Below are 21,234 nucleotides of genomic sequence, written 5' to 3'. Positions count from 1 at the left end.
GTTTCAAACGATGTTGAATACCAAGAATGTATCTGTTGTTTTAATAAGACCCTATGAATGAATATCCTTCAGAAGTTCATTCCCACATTATGTTGTCTACAGTGTCTTCAAATATCTCTATTCCACAACTAGGAAGCAGGCTGAGTGCAGAGGGTTTAGTTAATAGTTGCAGTGTGTAGAGAGCGAAAGTACTGGCAGCCAGCATGCACCATAAGCCTGTGCTGACGGCTGGAATGAAAGTCCTCCAGATGGTAGAAGAGTGGGGAGAAAACCACCAAGGACCTGTAGTGACAGCAAGATACAAAGGAGAAAGGCAAGAGCTAGGTCTCACTAATAAGAGGTGGCAACAGAGGAAATGGCCTTCCTTAATAAACCTGTGCTGATCATAATAATAAGCATGTCTGGTAGTGGCACAATACTATTTTGTGGACGAAACATCAATAAACCAGATGCACCAGGAACATGTAAAGATAATCTGATCAAGTGAAGAAGGGAGAGGTGCCAGAACCTAAACCAGCTATTAGTGTTGACTAGGAAAAAACATGTAATTAATTTGTAAACAGTATGCATAGAAATCAATTCTGTAAGCCCCGCTATAAAATTATCTTTTTTTCTAAGTGGGCATTTTCTACTCAGATGCAAGACAATTAAAACCATAAAAATGATAAACTTCAATCCTTGAAAATAACCTACTTTATAACTAGTAAAATAACAGTTACTTGATTTAAAACAATGAGGATTCTATGAGTCCACTTGGCTCACTGAAAAGACAGGTTGATGGATGAGAAAGCTCAAGGAAGAGGAGGGAGCTTGGTCACTTTTGGTATAGCAATGTTTGGCTAGGACTAGGCTCCTAAGAGTTAAGGACAGTTAGCCTTTGCTTATTAAGCTCTTGACTCTAGGTGGCACCCATAAGTAAAAGAAGAACTAATAAAATGGTAGAGATGGAAAAGGCTGACTATTCTTCTGTCAGGAGCAAGGCAAGACAAGACAATGCAAGAATTGTGTACACATCTAATCTAACAGTGAATGAAAGAGGACTTTACTTGGTAAGCTTGTGTTCTAATTTATTCCCACATTGCACAGCCTCAGAAAAATCTAATTTTTTCAACTACAAAGTGGGGAGAATATTCAAACCACCTACTTTGTTATACAAGTATTTTGTATGACTATTTGGGAAAAAAATACTTTTCAAAAGAAAAGAAAATACATAATATTCAGCCTTAAAAAGGAATGAAGTTCCAACATACACTACAGCAAGGATGAATCCAAGAGTAATATACTAAATGAAATAAGCCAATCATGAAAGGCCAAAGGTGGCATGATTCCATCTACATGAGGGACCTAAAATAGTCTAACTCAAAGAAACAGAAAGTAGAGTGGAAGGTACCAGGGACTAAGGAGGAAAGGGAATGGTGAAATGCTATTTAACAGGCACCATTTTAGTTCTGCAAAATAAGTTTTCCCGGAGGCAGGTTGCACAACAATATGAGTGTAAGTAACACTATCAAACTGTACACTTAAAAATGGCTAAGGTGAACTTTACATAATGTACATTCTGCTATAATTAAAGATTTAAATAATAAAAAAAAGTAAAATGCAAAATGAGCCCAGCCCAGTACCTGGCACACAAGAGATAGTCAGTCTAAAAATACTTACTACAGGAAAGAAGGCTCCTCATGTAAGAGATGAAATCTAACAGGCATGCATCACTAAAAGATCCTTAAACATTTCCAGAAACCGATCCAGATGGTTTGTTGCAATAACCAAGGGAACCACAAATTATGGATGTGAGTTATCTGGTTTACCTAAAACCTAGTCTTGACCCTGATTATTCTTCTGAGACTCAGATGACATATACCACATTATGGCACATGCAACCACAGCACTCAGGAAAGACAGCTTTTGCCAGCCCTGTAAGCACTGCTGTAGGAGAGTGAGAGGCGCATACTTGAGGAAAGGGCACACAGGCTCCAGGGCCACAGACTCCTAAATGACTTTGCCACTTGGATACACACTGCAATTTTGCAGATTACTGGTCTGACCAAGAAGTGACAGATTATAGTACTGTGTTCCATCATAATACACAGCCCCATTTGCAAAGGAGTTTGGAAGGCTTCCATTAGTAAGTCAGAAGCCATACTTACTCATTCCCCCTAAATTTCTGATCACCACTGCAAGCAGGTACACTGGTAGTATAAAAGGTATAGATGAATATATCCTAGTCTTCACCGTCCAAGTGAGGGAGAATGACAGGTCATTATATTGTTAAAATACAATATGGTAAACGTCGAACACTTATAAAATAAACACAGAGGAAGAAGGGAAAACCTTGAGGGAACTGAAACCTTAAGGCTTCAAAGAAGAGGTTACATGGGCTAATCTTTATATATATATATATATATATATATATATATATATATATATATCTCATATATTATTTATATTATATATATAAAAAGGTTATATACTGACTTACAAGTTATATACATTGGCTTACACTAGATATGATTGAAAGGCATAAGATCACACCTCTTCAGATATATGTTATCATATCACAACAGCAAGCTAACTCTCAGGTGGTAGGGGGGCAAGGATGACTATTAAGACAGGAGGACCTTCCTGGAGGTTACTGTACTAGGCAGATGCCTAATACTGCTATTTATGACTTGATATGTGGAATTCTGGACTAGGACAGAATCTGAGGCAGAAGAGAAACCATGTGGGCGTTCTTAGCACATAGATCACAGTTGGAAGTATATAAACTTGATTATCCAGGGAGATATTCAGGACCAGAGACCCTGGGACAAACAAATGTGGAATGAATGAGACACTGGGAATGAGGCCAGCAAAGATGATCTAAATATGGGATTCTGGAGAAAATGGGATCATGGAAAAAAATTAGTAGTGATTATCCCAGAGTGCCAACTCTGTCTGCAAGTTGGTAGCATGAGAACTTGAATAAGTATATTTAACTTGTAGAAAGTCAAGATCATCCTCAGCAAAAGCTATTTCAGTGGAGAAGAGGGATGAAAACCACATTTCAGTTTACTTAGGAATGCTGTATGTTCATCACATATTTTGATACTAGATAATAACCCTTTACTTGGGGAAAAAAAAACCTCATTCTGCAGGGCTGGAAAACTGACATTTTATTCTCTCCCAGGAATTACAAATAAAATTGTACTTCTTTATTTAATGAGGGGAACAGATGACTTACGAATCAGACTGAGAGAAAATTATGGCTGTTGGGTATCATTGCTTTATTTTTTATGGAAAAAAGAACACTAAGTTTTGGGGAAGAAAGAAGAGACCATGCAACAAAGTACAAAACAGCACAAACAAAAACAGAGAATATTCTGTAAAAATGCAGAGAGAAGCATTGGCCTAGTGCTGCAGGGAGAAGAGAGGCGAGGTGAGTATCTTTGAAACTATATTCATCTGCCACAGACCATTAAAGACGCGTGTCCACAGGTACTTTACAACATAACCCTCTTACCTTTCTTTTGATATCAGTGAACTGGGAAAACATTAAAGACCAATAAAATGACAGCTCCAGGAGATAATAGTAGTGAAGGTCAGTTGTGAGTGGCTGAGGACCAAAGAAAAAAAGCAAAGGTTAATAGTTCATAGGAAACCCAATTCTTCCCCAAATATCTCAAGCTCAGTGCTAAAGAATGACATGGTCTTACACCTCCACAAATTCCTGCCCCTTTCTCTTTGTGGATAAGCCTCTGAAGGGTACATCTAACATAGTTTATTGGCGTTACTTTTTTTCACCTTTAATCCACAAAAAGGTCAATCAGTACGCACATCTGGTACCTAAGTCACTATTCAGTTTAACAGTAGCATCTGCAGAGCTTTGATACGAGTATCTGCAAGATTCCTTAAGTATCTGGAAAAAAAATCTGCCACATAATTAAAAGAGTAACTTTGAACAACTGCTATGAGATTCCATAGCAAGGGGACAAAGGAGGTGGTGATGGAAAGGCAGGTACTACCTGGGTCACTGAGGCATAGTTTTGGTTCTGCATTAATTAGGGTTTTCTTGCTATTACGCAATGTTCAGGGCATTGCAAATTTCCAAAACAGATAATTCAAAACTATTTGTTAAGAGATCTGAGGGACGGGCCTCCCTGGGGGCGCAAGGGGTTAAGCATAGCACTGTGAAGCTATAATAGAAGCCTCTGCAGCAAGAGTTTGATCCCCCCCCCCCCGGCCAGGGAACTACCCACATGTGCAGCAGACCTCTCCTGACTCTCTTGCTGCTCCCCTCAGCAGTGTACTTCAGTAGATCTACTTGTTCTGTTCCCCACTCTGTCTCTGGTGAATCCTCTCATCCCCCACACCTCTGATCTGTACCCCAGTTCTTGTGTGCATAAATAAATAAATCTTGAAAAAAAAAAAAGAGATCTGAGGGACAAGAGAGCTTCCAAGAAATACCATGCGAGGCACATAGTCAGGAAATCTGAGAGAGAGCCCCAGCTCCACAGCATAGGAGTTAGGAAACTTGAACCTTAGTTTTACTTATTGTAAAAAGGAGGTGGTACCTGCTCCACCAGCCTCAGAGGCCCAGACACACAGTGTAATTCAAAAATATTTTGCACATAAACCCATGAAAACAAAACAGATTCCAAAAATCCAGTTCAATGATCTTTTCTTACTTCTTTAGCTTTTATTTTTGTTTTTTTGAGTTGTAAAGATATGTCTTGCTTTACCAGAATGAATGAAAGATCCTTGAAGCTTACCACACAAATGTATCCACAGCGCTACACCTAAGGCCATGGTATATTTGGTAAACACAATGTAATTCGGTAAATGCAATGCATTTCTGTGATGAGTTGTATATAGTGGCAGCACAATAAATGACTTCCACTCACAAGAAACTGATATTCACTTCATTACCAAGTTTATACATCAACATCAAGAAATATCTCACTGATATCTCTCTCTCTCTCTCTCTCTTTCTCTCTCTCTCTCTCTCTCACACACACACACACACACGCACACACACACACAAAATATGATACTCTCCCACCAGAAATTCTAAACTCTGGCAATGATGTGCATCACAGTATTCAAGCTTGGAATCCTCTTTCAATGACCATATTTCCCACTAAATTGTCCACTTAAATGTGAAGACATTCATGTGCAAGGATGGGTATTCAGGTCAGACGTAAGGCAGCAATGAAGTCTAGAGAATAGGACACTGGCTCAGGAGGTTTGTGGGTCATGGTGGAATTTCAGTTTTAATGCAATTCCCTTACTCTCTATGCCACCACCTGGAACAACGCCGCCATGGGTTATGGGAACAAGTGAGAGCACATCAAGAAACCGCAGAGTTCAGAAGTGAGCATCATAATTACCCCACTTGTGAAAGTTGGGTAAGTTGACCCATGTTAACCCCTCTGACTCCCGTAAAAATCCTGTAAAATTAGCACCACCATTTTCTAGATCATGTAGTTGATAGGAAATTGCTGTGGTTAATTCTCAGGTCTCACAACTAGTGAGGACCTGTGATCACCACACTAGAGCTTCCCATTCCCAACCTTTGCTCTTTTAGACACAACTGCAAGATCCAACTGCACACTACTTTATACTAAAAACATACACACACAAAACATTACATAATGTAATAAACAATGTACATACTCATACACAAGGAACAGTTGTCCTTAAAAAAACTGAAAGAGGTCATTCTTCTTTCATCTAAGAATCTGTTTAGATATTTAATATGTATGCTAAAGATGTAATATGTTTCATCAGCGTGCCCCATTTTCAAAAGTGCTCTACTATAGGGCTTGAGACTGACTCTGAATTGCAGCCTGTACATTTCATGTATACATTATTACATTTTTCCCCTACACACACAAAGAAGGCAGCAAACTTTTTGTTCATATTAGAATATGGAGTTTAATCAAAGATGATCACAGTTCCCGCAAGTTATCATGAATTGGTCATAGCTTTTGGAACCCCAATGGTGACCTATTCATTGACAAGCAATAGGAGATACTCTTGATCTGAATCCTCATATATCTATCTTTCCCTCTGTACTAATTGATGCTCCCTATTTTTAAACATAACCGTGTCTACCGGACCCTCAATTTTTCATCTTGAATCTACAATTCCCTCTGAAACAGTCTGCAACTATATTTTGAGCCACTGCCCTAGCAACTAATTTTCTCAGAAATAAGCATTTTGTCAGATGCAGACATAAATGTGAAAGTTATTTCAGACTACATTATAGTTATGAAGAAGCGTGGGTATTACATTTCATATGGCATTTGTCTCAATGTCATTCACAGGACAGAATTTACCTCATAAATGCTGAGCCTTAGAGCAGCTGCCACACTAACATATGAGTTAAGGTTTCTAGAAGGCTTTGATGTACTTTTAAAAATAGAATTCTAAAGATATATATGGATTGTTCCACTCAATATACTATTATGGGGCACAAAGAGAGCTGTAAGTGACAACGTTCTGAGTATTTAAGTTAGTCAAACAGCAGCTGGACCTGAGAATTACAGCTGAGTACATGGCAACGGGTTTCAACATTGCAGACACCCGGATGTTCAGCTCTAGCCATGTCATGTTGCTCATAGACAGGTCTTTTCTAATCTGAGTAAAGGATGCAGAAGCTATGCAAACTGGAATTTCTTTCTTTTTTTTTTTTAATATTTATTTTTATTTATTTATACAAGCACTGGGTACAGTCAGAAGTTCCGGAAGGTGAGAGAATTCACCAGAGCCAGAGCGGGGAGCAGAGCAGGCAGACTGAAGTACACTGCTGAGGGGAGCAGCGGGCGGCAGGAGAGGTCTGCGCGCCATGTGGGACCCTCCTCCGGTGGCCAGGGAGCAGCCGGGGATCGAACCAGCGCTGCAGAGGCCGCGGGCAGCTTCGCAACCCAGCGCTCAACCACTGCGCCACGGGGGAGGCCCTCTTTTTTTTTTTTTTTAAGATTTATTTATGCATACAAAAGCTGGGGTACGAGCCAGAGGTTCAAAGGATTCACCAGAGACACGGGGTGGGGGCAGGACAGGCAGATCTACTGAAATACACTGCTGAGGGGAGCAGCGGGTGAGACAGGAGAGGTCTGCTGCGCCATGTGGGTAGTTCCCTGGCCAGGGATCGAACTTGTGCAGCAGTGGCTGCAGATCACTTCGTTGGTTGCATCTTAACCCCTTGCGCCACCAGGGAGGCCCCAAACTGAAATTTCATTTCACCATGGCCTTAGCCTCAAGCATGCATCCCAAGAAGCATCTAAAGCCAGTCCTGCCCCTGTGGTGACCCTGTGTATAATAGAGGGGTGCATGTCTGCTTCCACTCACCATCTCACATCAAAAGGTCAAGTGACTCTAAAAAGACAACTCAAAAGAATTCCAATAAGATCCAATAAATTCGAGTTGTTTATAATAACATGTTTCCCTTTATTTCGCTAAATCTGTTCTTTTATATAGCATCTCTCAAATAAAAGAGAAATTCTAGAATTTTTTTTGCGAGAAATTTCTAGAAAAGCCCAGGTTTGATATTCAAATAGTAACTCATCTTGGGACCATATGTAACACGATAATATTACTGAATTCATGGTCAGAGGCAAAAGTATGGCAGTGGGCAAGCATCTGAAATGCTCCCTTCTTGGGACTATTATATATAACAGTAGTGTAAAAGGAAATGGTGCTTGATCAATATATTTAAGGGCTGCTCCTAAGTCACCAAGTGAACTAAATTCACCATGTCCACTCCAGTCCCACACTTGAGTTTTGCCCACTAGCTGTCAGCACGGGCCCAGGTTGTTACGAGGACACAGGCTTGCCACCTTAAAGTAGATCAGTTATAGAAACAAGAACCAACCACATGTTGAACTGACCGTATCTTACTCTTCTGTAAATGTACCTTCCACGCTTACTCCATCTGCTAAAACAATTCAGCTTTCATTCTGAACACTGAAAATATAAACTACTTCCCTCGATAGGCTATGTTCAGCATCAAATAAGGGACAGGGGGCCAAAAAGCAACGCAGCTATCCACTTGCTGGGACCTGCCTAGAACCATGAATTAGACCAAAGGAAGATACTCTGTGTATAATGTCACGTACACACAGTAATGTCTCCTTACCTGGTAGGGGTAGTTGTACCAGCAATGCCTTGTATTCCACAACCAGGGGGTCTGAAAAAAATGACAAGGAAATATATTTGACATGTTTTGAAAGTGAAGCAGGAGGGCAAAGGGATGCTTAGGCCAGGATCTTGATTCCCTCTTCCTGAATATTTTGGTATTTCAATATTCTACTGGTGTAACAGCTGAAGGATTTAAAACAATTAGGATGTTAAAGCAACTAGTATTCCAGTGTATATTTTCTCTACATAATCTTCTAAATTCAACTGGAACAGAGTTCAGCTGGTTTTTTTTTTTTTTTTTAGATTTTACTGGTCACATAGATACATTCCTTCTTCCTAATCAGCCTCAACAGCAGAGCCCTCCACAGGTCTTACCAAAATGAGATGTAAATCATCAGGCTTACTACTATCAATAAACAATACTGACAATTGGTACGAACTACCTCAAAACACACCCACCCAGTGTTTACAAAGCAACACTATTATGCAAGGGTTTCATGTTTTTACTAGGCTAACGGTCAGGTATACTTCTGAAATGAAGTCTCAATTCAGCTCAGACTAATTCCACGCCTAAGGGAACGAACCCTCCCAGCAGACTCCACCTCTGACTCATGGTCAAGGTCTTTTAAAGACAAAACAATCTTAATTTGACAACAATTCCTTACCTTACATCATAGAAACAGAACATCTAAGGGTACACACAGATTCCAAACATTTACCATTTACAACAAATGGGGATGGGCTGCTAGGGTCTTAAACAGAGATCTGAGCCATCCAATAATACCGTGCAAACTTTCATATTTTTGCATTAACTTTACAATTCTTTTGCACCCTGATCTACAGCTAATCAATGGCATATATCGGCATATATCTATAAACATTTGATATATATCTTTCTTACTATTAAGGAAAATAATAGGTTGGTCAATCCAACCCATGTATGTGTGTTTATGGATCTCAAAATGGTATTATCATTGAAAGATAAATGTCAGGTATATTTGTACTGACCTAACCTACTTACCTTGTCCTAGACCTTATAAGATTAAAAAGTTGCTATCTGCAGCAGGATAATCAGTTGTTTTCCTGAAAGCCACACAGATATCCTTTCACTCCACATCACCCTTATCACTCCTGCACCAATGAGGATGAGGCTGATGACATTAGCTAATAATTGTTGAGACCTCCTTATATTCATATACTTTTCTTGAGGGTGTTTTCTCCATTTTCTATTTATTTAACCAATTAAAAAATTGTTTACCTTTCAACTATCCTCTACACTTTTAAAGGCTATTACACACATGAACTCATTTAACCTTTACAGTAGCTAGTACTATTTGGCTTGTTCTATGGATAAGTAAATTGAGGCTTTGACTCTTTAAATAACTCCACAGGCTAAATAGCAGGACAGTGCCAGAGCTGGGAAGCAAACTCAAACCCAAATGTAACCACTGTGTACACTGCAAAAGGGAACCAGACTTCAGTTTAGGGAATCAGTCTGAGGAAAAGTCCCTCCCTACCCTAAACCTAAACATGTTCAGGAATCTTGACAACCCCCTTTCATTCATGCACTACTGATTCACTTTCCTTTTGTCTTGATTTTGCCATATGTTGCCTGTTTAATACTGCAGGCATCATGTCATCACACTGCACTTAAAAACTCACTGCATGTCTGTCTCCTCTGCAGTATCAATATTCACTCCTGTACTACCTCCCAGGGAATTGTGAGGCTCCAATGAGATAGTGTTAGGGGGAAAGGATGTCCTGAGATAATCTCATACAGGCTTTGTGGACTCCACCCCCACTCCAAACTAAAGCCATCAGGACATTGGGAAAGACAAATTCCATCACCACCAAGGGGAGGGTGGCTGGGACCTGAGGGTGGAGTTGGGCAGCCAGGTTGGATATAAAAACCAGACACGTGGGCCTTGCTCCCTCTCTGGCTCGCGATCGCTCGCCTCCTGGCTTCACCGCTCCTGGCTGGTGGCCAACTCTGAGAGCGCCATTTTGGGATTCCTGATCGGCGGATCGGATAGGACTCATTTAAAACTTTGTCTCCCACTTTTCTCCCAGAGCTGTACATTTCCTCATTTCCCTTTCCCTTGTAAATAAACCTTTTATTAACCTTTCACGTGTGCCTGCAGTAGAGCATTGATAAGTCCTTTTAAGCGCGCGGGTGAGGACCCACAGTCAGGCACCCCGTTTTGTATCGGGGTTGCTCTACAACAATAGCATGAATAAAAATGCCTCAGAGACTTCAAAAGTTTAATGGCATTGTCTTGCATTTATATCAACAACATGTGTCCACTGAGAAAAATATGTGAAGTACAGGAAATTCAATTGTCATTACTGTGAACATTTTTACATACAGTCCATTTTGGCCTTTTTTTCCCTATGTACTATAGATATAAATATAGATAAAGACATTTATTTTTAAACACATATGCATTAAAAATGCATGCATAATTTTTAAATGTGGCCCAACACACCAAAATCTATTTTAAAATACAACACAAATGTTATCTTTCTCTCTGATGAAACTGTTTATTAGCTCCACAATTAGTTGAAAGGCTCCAAGGGGAAGACACGTCATATGCATATGTTTATCCCCCCAGCATCTATGCTCAAGTTGACAGTTAAGCATTAATTTACTGAATGCTAATGAAAGAAATACAAAATTAAATGCAAGGCCTATAACAAATCTCCAAGTATTCTTCTGAGTCTATCAGGACATGTGTGCGCTTGCCTCTAAAGGCACAGGGGGAATCTCTCCCACTGTTGCCATCCCTTCTAGTTATAGGCATGTGAGCAAAGGTATGACTCCAGTGACCCAGAAAAACCCATCATTAGAGCCTCCGTTCCACTGTGAGCTTCTTGGCTCATTGGATTTCTGCTGACATCCAGCCTGTTCCCCATGTGCTTCTAGATGGCAACACCTAGATTATGTCTATTACATGCTGACACCTAAGTGACCTGTGGAAAGAGTAGGTGAGTTTTTGTTACCTGAAACAGATGCAAAGGCCAAGACATTTTGAATTTGATGGAGATACCAGGGCCCTAGCTTAGCCTGCAAGTTTACTTGCCAAACACTTTAATAACTTCTTTCACGTAAACTGCATGTTCACATATACCTCTTATTTTGACAACACTAGATACTTAAGTCACCTGCTATATGCACACTACGATCTTCCAGGATCTCATAACCCCAAAATCTGAAGAGACAGATAGAATAAATGCTATCTTTCCCAATTTATAGATAAGAAAATGTCATTCCATGAGAAGATGATTTTCATTTTTTATAGTTCAACACTGGTATCTAGAATCTGGGATGCTTGTATTTTAACACATGCTTAACTTCAGTGTGAGTTAATACCATGAAGCTAAGTTTTTCTCATTTAATCAATGTTTCCATTTTCATTATTAGATGTATTTTTCAGAATCATTTCCACATTCATCTGATGTCAAAATCTACATATTTCATCAAATTAAAGGATAGTAATGTAATTAAGAACATAGAAGGCGGAGATGTTTAGATGTCTAAAAAGAATTGTGGTGATTTAAAAAACTACCCCAGGACTCCTCTGTTTATAAGGGTGGGCTTAGCAGTTTCTTAAATTAAAAAAAAAAAAAACCAAACACAACAAAACTCTGTCTCTAGACAGTGCATGATGATTCACATGCATTTTCTGGAAACACATATGCCTCTTTCACATGACATTACAATATCAGGTAAAATGTGATCAAGGCTGGAAAACTGTTAAAAACCTAAGCTCCTCAAGTCTTGTCATTCCAATAATTTATGATTTACCTTATTCCCCTTTACACAGGTACATGCACATAATGTTACAAAGCACTTTATAGATTTTAAAGTATTTTATATATATTGTATCATCTGATTCTTACAACTTTGTAAGTGCTCAAGCTAACACAGCAGCAGATGCTAAAAAAGGCAACATGTTGAAGCAGAACTTCTCAAATTGTTAAGATACAGGTTCTGATTCAGTAGGTCTAACTTGGGGTTGAAATTCTACAGCTTTACCAAACTTCTAGTTGATGCTAATGCTGCTGGACCATGGACTACACTTTGAGTAGTAAGGTACTAGGGGAAAGTAAGACAGAATAGCCTATCTTTTTAATATTAACTATGTATGATGTACCTTTTAGGCACTTTGTTATAATACTCATAATTCAATGAATGAATGAAGGATTAGAATAAATTTTTACAATAACCATTTGAGGCATAAATTGCTGGTAAAACAATATTTAGCTAAATACAATGCTGTTCAGTCTCTTTATTTGACAAAACCATACATCTAAGCTCTGGTGGAAGGGATGGGAGAATTTACTTGTGTCACTTTGGGACAGTTAACATGAGTGAGTTCCTCCGACCCCCTTCTCCATTGCCATGAGAATAGGTAATTAGTCACCTTTGACTCAGATCAATGTTTCTGTTGAGCTTGGTGTCAAAAACCTTCTATTATTCCTGGTCTCTTACCTCTGAATTGTACATAATAGGTAAGTTCTTATGATGTATGCGTATGTACACATGTGTGTGCACACATATATACACACAAATATCCACATACACAGATATATTTAATTACACAGTAGCACAGACTGTATTCTCATTAATACATGCAATGCTGTATCATTAATTATTTCACAGACAAAGGCACAATCTCAAAGAGGTAACCTAAAGAGCTGAAGGTTATCGGGATCATAGAGAGAAAACTGAGATTCAAATATAGGCCAGTCAGATTCTTCCATTATCCCTGCCCCAAGATACTCTGCATGTACAAAGAATGGGTTATGAAAGAAGATCATAGGCCTTGGAAATAGATCACCCAAATGAATTATTATATAAGAAACTGAATTTCAGGGTTAAAAAGGGTCTCTAAATCCTGTTTAATTTAGTAAAGAACCCACATGTCCAGATGGGTAATTATTTTTCTCATAGTTAAAGAGCTTCACAGTTATCAATCACTGACAAGATTCTTCAGGTTTATTTCCTGCTTTTATTAGTGATCAAAAGAAGTTATAGCCACATTTTTGTTGTTGTTTTTGTGGCACCTGTTAGGATGTGAACTGTGCGCCCCAAGATGCAAATGCTGAATCCCTAAAAACCCAGTGTGTATACTTGGAGATAAGATCTTTAGGAAGGGATTAAGGTAAAATGAGGTCTTATCGGTAGGGCCCTAAGCTGACAGGATGGTGCACTCAGGTGCACTCAGAAAGAGATCAGGAAAAATAGGAGGAGGAATAGGAAGGAAGGGGGAAAAAATAGAAGATGGGGAGAAAGGTAGGAATTCCCCATAATCTCCAAGAAAGGTCATGTGAGAACTGCAACAAGAAGATGCCCCTCAGGGCCAGTGTGTGTAAGTGTGTAGTGTATATTGTGTGTGTATAGTGTATATTGTGTATGAGTATCTATAAATACACATACTATTTTCAAGAATCCGTAGGTACCTATGGCTGAATAAATAGTAGTTCCTTTATAAGAATAATGATTTTGGTTTAACAAAAGAACATGACCCATATCAAGTATTAAAGACGTGTTGTTTTCTCATCAAAGATGTGGAGGCTGTGTATGTCTTTACCCAAAGTCAGAATCTTACAGGCAAAATTTCATTTTTCACTATTTCCACCTGATAGCCTACAAGGCTTTCACAAAGCCCACCTCAGTAAATGAACAGTCAAGAAATATAGTCAGGGGCATGCTGGCCTCTGCATAGCTTAAGTTCTAAGTATACAGATCCTTGGATGTTTAAAAATGACAGATAAATAAATCCCTGAACACTGAAATTACTTTCACTAAAACTATCCTGAAAACATTTTCATTGAGTTATGCGTAAACCTTATACTTTTTTGACTTACACTCAAAATTTATTGTAAGAAATAAACATGAGGGAAAAAATGCTTCCATGTCTACAATTATAATGGGAAGGTTACCCAAAGTCCAATATGAGTTTGACATAATATTTTTCTTTTAAAAGTTTGTACAAGGGGAAAAAAACACTTCCCTTCTTTGAACGCTTATTAGCATGTTCTCTCTTACCAAGTGAGAACTATCACCTCATTGTTATCTTTTTACCTTGGCTTGGGGAAGTTGAAATCTAAATTTAAAGCTCAGTAAAAAAAGCTGTGTTTGTCTCAACATCTTTGCTTATTTTTCCTCTTTTGTGCAATTTTTTGATATCAATCTATATTTAGAAAGCTATGTGCTGTTTCATTCCTTTTAGAGACATTTAACTATATGACTGAAATGAATGTAAATCAATCCATTTGAAATGATAACCTACAGTTTCAATACATGTTGTAAAGTAATTCAGAATGCAAAGAAATAGTCCTAGCTCTGTGAGTTTAAATATTGATAAATGAATTGTCTTTTGGGTGAAAAGAAGGTAGCAGAAGTCTCTCAGCTTGAAGATTTGCCGGTCAGTATTGCACAACCTGAGTGCTCCCCAGATGCAAGAGGTAGCCTTTCCTTCTTTCCTGGGTCACTAGATACATGACTATAAATCTACAAAGCAGAGTGTGACTCCTCCCTAGAGGCTCCTGGCATCTGCATTAGTTTTAAAAGCTCTCATGTGCAAATGCAATTTGGACTTGACCCAGTGGTATTATATAAAGACAGTGGCCTCTCACATTGATCTGGCTTTAAGAAAGATGCCAGTCCTCTAGATCTGGTTGAGCCCATGCCTTCAGCACATTCAGCAATCAATTTAAAGAGTAATTTGCAGATCTGCCAAGCTTATATAGAGGAGTTCCTTGGAGATGGGCTGGAGGACACAGGGTCTCTATCACGGTTTAATAGTTTGAAACAAAGAGAAGGGAAATGTGAGCAGCATTTTGATGCCTTCCAAAAACCTTTTGGCCAGCGGTTCTCAACTTTCTGCCTCTGTTTAGCTGAGGGACTCCACACTTAACAGTGACTGCAGCTGTGTTTCTCCAGACTGAGAAACAGGACATCTAAAAAGTCCTCTGTCTGTCTGTTGGTTAGGATGTGGGTTCTTTTCTATGTCCAGTGAGAGTAACTGCAAAGTAGAATGAGCTTATTGATTACATATTTAGAACAGAAATTGTGGGATAAAGGAATCACATGAATGAAAGAGAAGAAAATGAGGTGAAAAAACTACAGGGAAAGGAAAATGGTGAGAATGTCAACACAGGGAGAAAGAGACACAGACCAACGTGAAAGTCCAGGCCAGTGTGGAAATGAAACCAATGAGAATAACTATTAAGAAGCACAAAATTAATCAATAGGTAACATAGAGAAGTTATTTATAAAACATGACAAAGGATTAGCAGCCCTAATATGCAAAGAACCCACAAAATTTGATTAAAATGTTTAAAAGCCCAGTAAGAAGAGACAAAAAGGCAATGGATTAAACAAAATAAAATGAACAAAATGTAACCAAAATGTATGTCAAAAACTACAGGTTAAAACTAGACAAAAGTTTTTACCTGAGTCTGGCAAACATTTAAAGAGGTTAATACCTACAAGTCAATAATGTAATAGGAAGAAGATACTCTGCAAATTGGAATAACAATTCTAAAGAGTAATTTGGCCTTTAAAATCTGCATGTATTATAATTATAAGATGTATTATAAAAAAACTAGACTCATAGAAGGGATTTGTACATGGATATCCATCACAATTCCTTTTCTACTTATTTTTTTCCCGTGACACAATGGCAGCATTCAATCTGAAATCTTGATTCTTTCACCAAAGTTTAGGCTTTTGCCAATTTTAGTAATGAGAAATTAAAGTAAATCTAAATGTTCAATAATGTGACACGGTATGTTCTGAATTGAGATTCTGCGGGAGCTGACTCTGAGATGAGGACATGGATACAGGCTCTTTATTTGAATAGTGGTGATCCCAGGAAACAGAACTGGAAAAATGGAGAAAGTGAGATAGATGAGGAGAAATTCCAATATGGTTTTCAGGATGGAGCTAGTCCTACTGCAGGCAGTGCATCTGGATTCCATTGGGTTCTTCTGCAGACCTACACAGCACACACCACACAGCTGTCCTGACACGAGACCAGGGCCTGGGGCATTAAGCATTCATCCTCACTTGAGAGTTGCAGTATGAGCCCTTCTCCTATCTCCAGTTTGTACTGTCCTGTGTGGGGTGAGCTTTGCAGCTGTGGAGAAAGCAGAGCCAGGTATGGCTCCGCTTGTATGTGAGGTGGACACTGGACAGGGGCTAGAAATGACCCTCACAGCTACACTGTTATCAGAGGACATAACAAGCATGTTCAGATTTTAAGATAAAATCAAACTATAAGCAAAATACACAATGTACCTTATATGTAAAGTATATACACATACACACATGCCTGGCAGTATGTTTACCAAAAGTTACTAAGAGAATTTTTTGGATTACAGAAGGCAGTTCATGTACATGTTTTTAGTGATGGTGGAATATTAGTAATTGTTTTCCACTGCAGAATTCTTGTCTCTTCTAAATTCTAAAGTCTGTATTTTATGTGTAGTAAGCACAGATTGGTTTTATACTAAGAAAAGTTATTTTCAAACATCTGGCATGTAAGTGGCTATATCACAGAAGGCACTAACATAGTGGCACTAACATAGTACTAACATAGTTTACACTTTGATATTATAAAGACATATGTGGCCTGAATCAAGATAGGCAAAGACAGAATTGGTCTGTCTAGGATAAAATTTGGGGTTCCCCAGCAATGAAAATAAAGTGGAAGACAAAAATTTACCTCTTACATGCACCATAGATAATGTAATAACAGAATGCCAGAATTTATAGAATTTATAGAATAACATCACTGCCAGTTTCATATTTATTTTAGTATATACTGCACTTTAGCACTCTCCTGAGTATCTCTCTACAGCTTGTAAACATTTCCCAAAAGTCTCTATTTGCACTCATGCTGCCCTCTAGAAATGATATTTTAATAAGTATATTTTAAAAAGTACATGTCTTCATCTAGTTTCAAATTTATTTATTTTTTTGAGGTAACTTTGGTTTATTACCTATAGGTCTCAGGTGCACATCATTATAAATGAACATCTGTACATACTAGATTATGTTCACCACTACATGTCTAATTCCAGGTCTCATAAAAAGCACTTTTGCTCTATAATTTTTGCAACATTTATAGTATAATAGTACATTGCCATCCTCAAATTAGTCAATAATTTTATTAACTTTAAACTAAATATTACTATGTGAAATAGCTGCCTTGAGAGTATTTACATGTTGACAGTGATATTTTAACTATAAACAAATCACTAAAAATTCTTAATTCTCAATGGGGGGGGGAAATAATCACATCAGCAAATAACAGGAAATAAACCTTACATTCATTACAGAGATGATCATTCATTTTACCACCCACTCCACCCACTCTCACCTTGGACAATCCTCATCATCCTCTTCCTTCTTTCTTTTTTTATGCCTGTAAGAACTAGGGTGTAGGCCAGAGGTGGGGGAGGAGGGTGAGAGGATTCACCAGAGATAGAGTGGGGAGCAGAACAAGCAGACTGACATACACTGCTGAGGGAGCAATGGGTGAGACAGGAGAGGTCTGCTGCACCATGTGGGTCACCTCCCTGGCCTGGGATTGAACTGGTGTTTCAGTAGCTGCAGATAGCTTCATAATGCTGAAGCTTAACCCCTTGCGCCATCAGGGAGGCCCCCTCTTTCTTATTTCTAAGTCAATTTGTATAGGCCCTAACTTCTAGCTGATGTTTTTTACTCTTTTCATTCATTCTTGTTCAAGTACTGGGTGGCAACCATGAATCAATCAGGCAGTCTACTAGGCAAGAGGATACAACAGACACATTCTCCCTTCTCAGGAAGCTTCCCAGCTCCTGGGTAACAGACAATTACAGGCTACAGAAAGGGTAAGCACAGGAGGCAGAGGAGCAGTGCATAAAAGACATGGCCCAGGCCTGGAGGGTGAGGTGGGAGGGGAAGGCTCAATGAGGTGCCAGGATAGGGGAAGCCAGAGGGACAAGCAGACGGTAAAAAGGAACTGCTGACAGAAGAAAAAACATGGACCTCCTTATCTTTTAGGAACCACGTTATATTTCCAACAACATCATTTTTCTAATCAGCCTTTTCTTTGCATTATTTCTCCAGAAGATTGAAAAAAAGTGTAAAGCTTCTTCCTCATTTCCAACTGAGAAGATGAAATACCCTTGCCTGGCTGGCCAGGCTCCTGCGGGTTGGCTGTCTGCTGTGACTGAGATTAAGTCCCCTCCTAATAAGCAGCCACTGCTTTCTCTGGGCCAAACACCTTGCTGTGTGTGTCCCCTAGCTCCCATCGCCATGCCCTGACCACTCAAGCATGTCCGGCATGCCAGCTCTACCCCTCTGCTACCCTGCATCTTGATCAGTCTTCCAGGGGTTAGTCCATTGGCCTTTGCCTCAAAATCATTTCGCACCTAAACCTTTTGTGGGTCTTCCTCTCCACTAAGCTTCAGTTTCTTTGAAAAGTGTTTAGTTCAAGAATTAGGTCTCACTGTTAAAAAAAAAGTACCTATCATATATATACACAATGGGATATTACTCAGCAATCAAAAAAGATAAACTCATGCAATTTGCAGCAACATGGATGGAGCTGGAAGGGATCAAGCTCCGTGAAATAAGCCAGAAAGAAAAAGAAAAATACCGGATGGTCTCACTCCTAGCAGGAATTTAGAAAACCTAAGTAAGGGACCAGGAAAAAGACTAATTATAATAAAGCAAAAATCAAAATTAACAAGCAACTGTAAACCACAGACACACTACGGAGGGAGAGAGGGGGAAGAGGGATTAGGGTTAAAATAAGGGGGGTGGGAATTGTATGGGGAATATAACCAAGATGAAAATGCATACATTGTGCAAAAATGAAAAATGATGTAAAAAATAAATAAAAGAAAATAAAAGGAAAAATAAAAGTACCTATTAGCAGATAAACTGACAGAGCAAAATAACTGTAAACCAGTCGACAGTGATGACAAAAACTGAGGTTCTCAGGTTAGGATGGGAGGGGAAGGAGAAAGGAGTATAAGGGATGGTGGTGAGGACAAGAAATTATCAAATAAATTGGCTCTTATATGTCCCTGTGGTTTTGTGTTTTTTTTTTTTAATATTGGTTTTCCAATCAATTGACAACTTTTAAAGTGAGTTCTAAGCAAAGCACATAGAAGCCACAGCAAGCTGTAGGATATTGCTCATGAATAAGGGTAATGTGCATCAGCAAAAAGCAACAAGTGAGCTTCTTTGTGATGTTGGCACAAGGCCGATGCCCTTGTCACTCTGTGGAAGCCTGTGTGAGATGCTCAACTCACACATGCTTTAAAGAAAATAGACGGTGGTGACCGAGGATTACACTCAAGCTTCTCCCAACCACGGCCTAGTGACACGAGTCATTCATCTCTCTACACAATATTTTCAAATTAAATTACTGCTTTTCATGAATGAGACATAGTTTTGTGAAGTAGAAACAGACCAAATGTGGGAGCTGGAGCCAGATAAGAGAGAGAAGAGGCAGAATTTAAGATCCCCTTGATGGGGCCTCCCTGGTGGCGCAAGGGGTTAAGACGCAACCTATGAAACTATCCGCAGCCACTGCAGCACAAGTTCAATCTCCCAGCCAGGGAGATACCCACATGGTGCAGCAGACCTCTCCTGACTCCTCCACTGCTCCCTTCAGCACAGTGTGTTTCAGCTGATCCACCTGTTCTGTTCCCCACTCTGTCTCTGGGGTGTCCTCTCGCCCACCTCCCCCCAGCCCCCGCACCTCTGGCCTGTGCCCTGTTTCTTATAGGCATAGGTGGATGGATCTTAAAAAAAAAAAATCCCCTTGATGGACATAATCATACATAAAGGAGGTAGAAGATATATGGAGAGAACCTTCACATTTTATTTTTATTTTTTTAAAGATTTATTTATGCATACAAGAACTGGGGTACAGAGGTGTGGGGGTCGAGAGGATTCACCAAAGACAGAGTGGGGAACAGAACAGGCAGACTGACTGAAATACACTGCTGAGGGGAGCAGCGGGCGAGACAGGAGAGGTCTGCTGCGCCATGTGGGTAGCTCCCTGGCTGGCCAGGGTTCAAACTCGTGCTGCAGAGGCTATGGATAGCTTCATAGTGCTGTGCTTAACCCCTTGTGCCACGGGGGAGGCCCACACCTTCATTTTTTAATCCTCTGAAAATATTAATTACTCCAAAGAGCTGAGCTGCAAACTATTGTTCTACTAGCGACTATCACAAAATGTCAGTTGTGTGTTCATCCCAGACTCACGTGGGCTCCAGGCTCCTTCCCTCAGTCTACTGGCCCCAACAGGAAGGGAGGCTGGTAATGCAAGTGCAATTCTTTTGTACAGGAAGGTCTTCTCATTTCATTTTTAACATTTATTCAGAATGGAGAAAAGCAATAATATGAAGGTGGAAAAATATGAAAAAACAAAACAATGAACTTGAAAGAAAGAAATGTTAGTAAAATTTGCCTATTTGTTATTCTGAATTGAGTCATTGTAGACATTTTCTCAAAAATAGGCAAGCACGCATGTCATTTCCAGAAATGATAGCACTTGTTGCCAATGATGCACATGATACAGTGATACAAATATAAAAGACCAAAAGTATGATGTTAAATGATCATATGTGGATATGTGGGAGAAAGCTATATATCAAAGGAAAAGACAAACCAATGGATATCAATGCAATCAAAGACAAGAAGCTCACTGACATTAAGGAAATGGTTTCCTCTCAGATTTGATGTAGTATGTAAAAAAAAAAAAAAAATCTACTGTTCTCTGGAAAACACTATTAAGATATTCCTGCCTTTTAAAACCATGTATCTTTGTGAGGCCAGATTTTCTTCATATATTTCATCCAAAAAATAACCCCAAAGGATTGAATATAGAACCAAGAATGAGAATACAACCCTCCTTTACTAATACTAAATCATGTATTAGAGAGAATTGCAAAAAACTCTCATTTTTATTTTAGAAAATAAGTTTTGTTCTTAAATTGTTATTTATGTCACCACTTAATGTTTCCTAAACTCCCAATTTAACTAGATTTGGCTATATACTGTGGCCAGGAAAGACACTTATTTTATATGAGTGCATGTGGGAA

At 39.1% G+C, this 21,234-nt stretch overlaps 1 protein-coding gene across 2 annotated transcripts in view; it reads right to left on the bottom strand.

Moving 5' to 3' along the window:
* CERS6 (ceramide synthase 6) overlaps positions 1–21,234 on the bottom strand; it is a 258,158-nt gene that overhangs the window by 64,816 nt on the left and 172,108 nt on the right. For both annotated transcript variants that reach the window (XM_037523469.2, XM_054699834.1), the window contains 2 exons: positions 8,117–8,167; positions 3,500–3,592 (listed from right to left, as the gene is read on the bottom strand). In XM_037523469.2, the coding sequence (XP_037379366.1) occupies positions 3,500–3,592; positions 8,117–8,167 (144 nt within the window). The remainder of the gene's footprint in view (positions 1–3,499; positions 3,593–8,116; positions 8,168–21,234) is intronic.

The sequence above is a fragment of the Talpa occidentalis genome, unplaced genomic scaffold, assembly GCF_014898055.3.
Source record: "Talpa occidentalis isolate TD23 unplaced genomic scaffold, MPIMG_talOcc4v2.1 talOcc4.3, whole genome shotgun sequence".
NCBI classification, from domain to species: Eukaryota; Metazoa; Chordata; class Mammalia; order Eulipotyphla; family Talpidae; genus Talpa; species Talpa occidentalis.
Note: the sequence above shows the minus strand (reverse complement) of the source record. Positions and strands in the feature narration are given on the sequence as shown.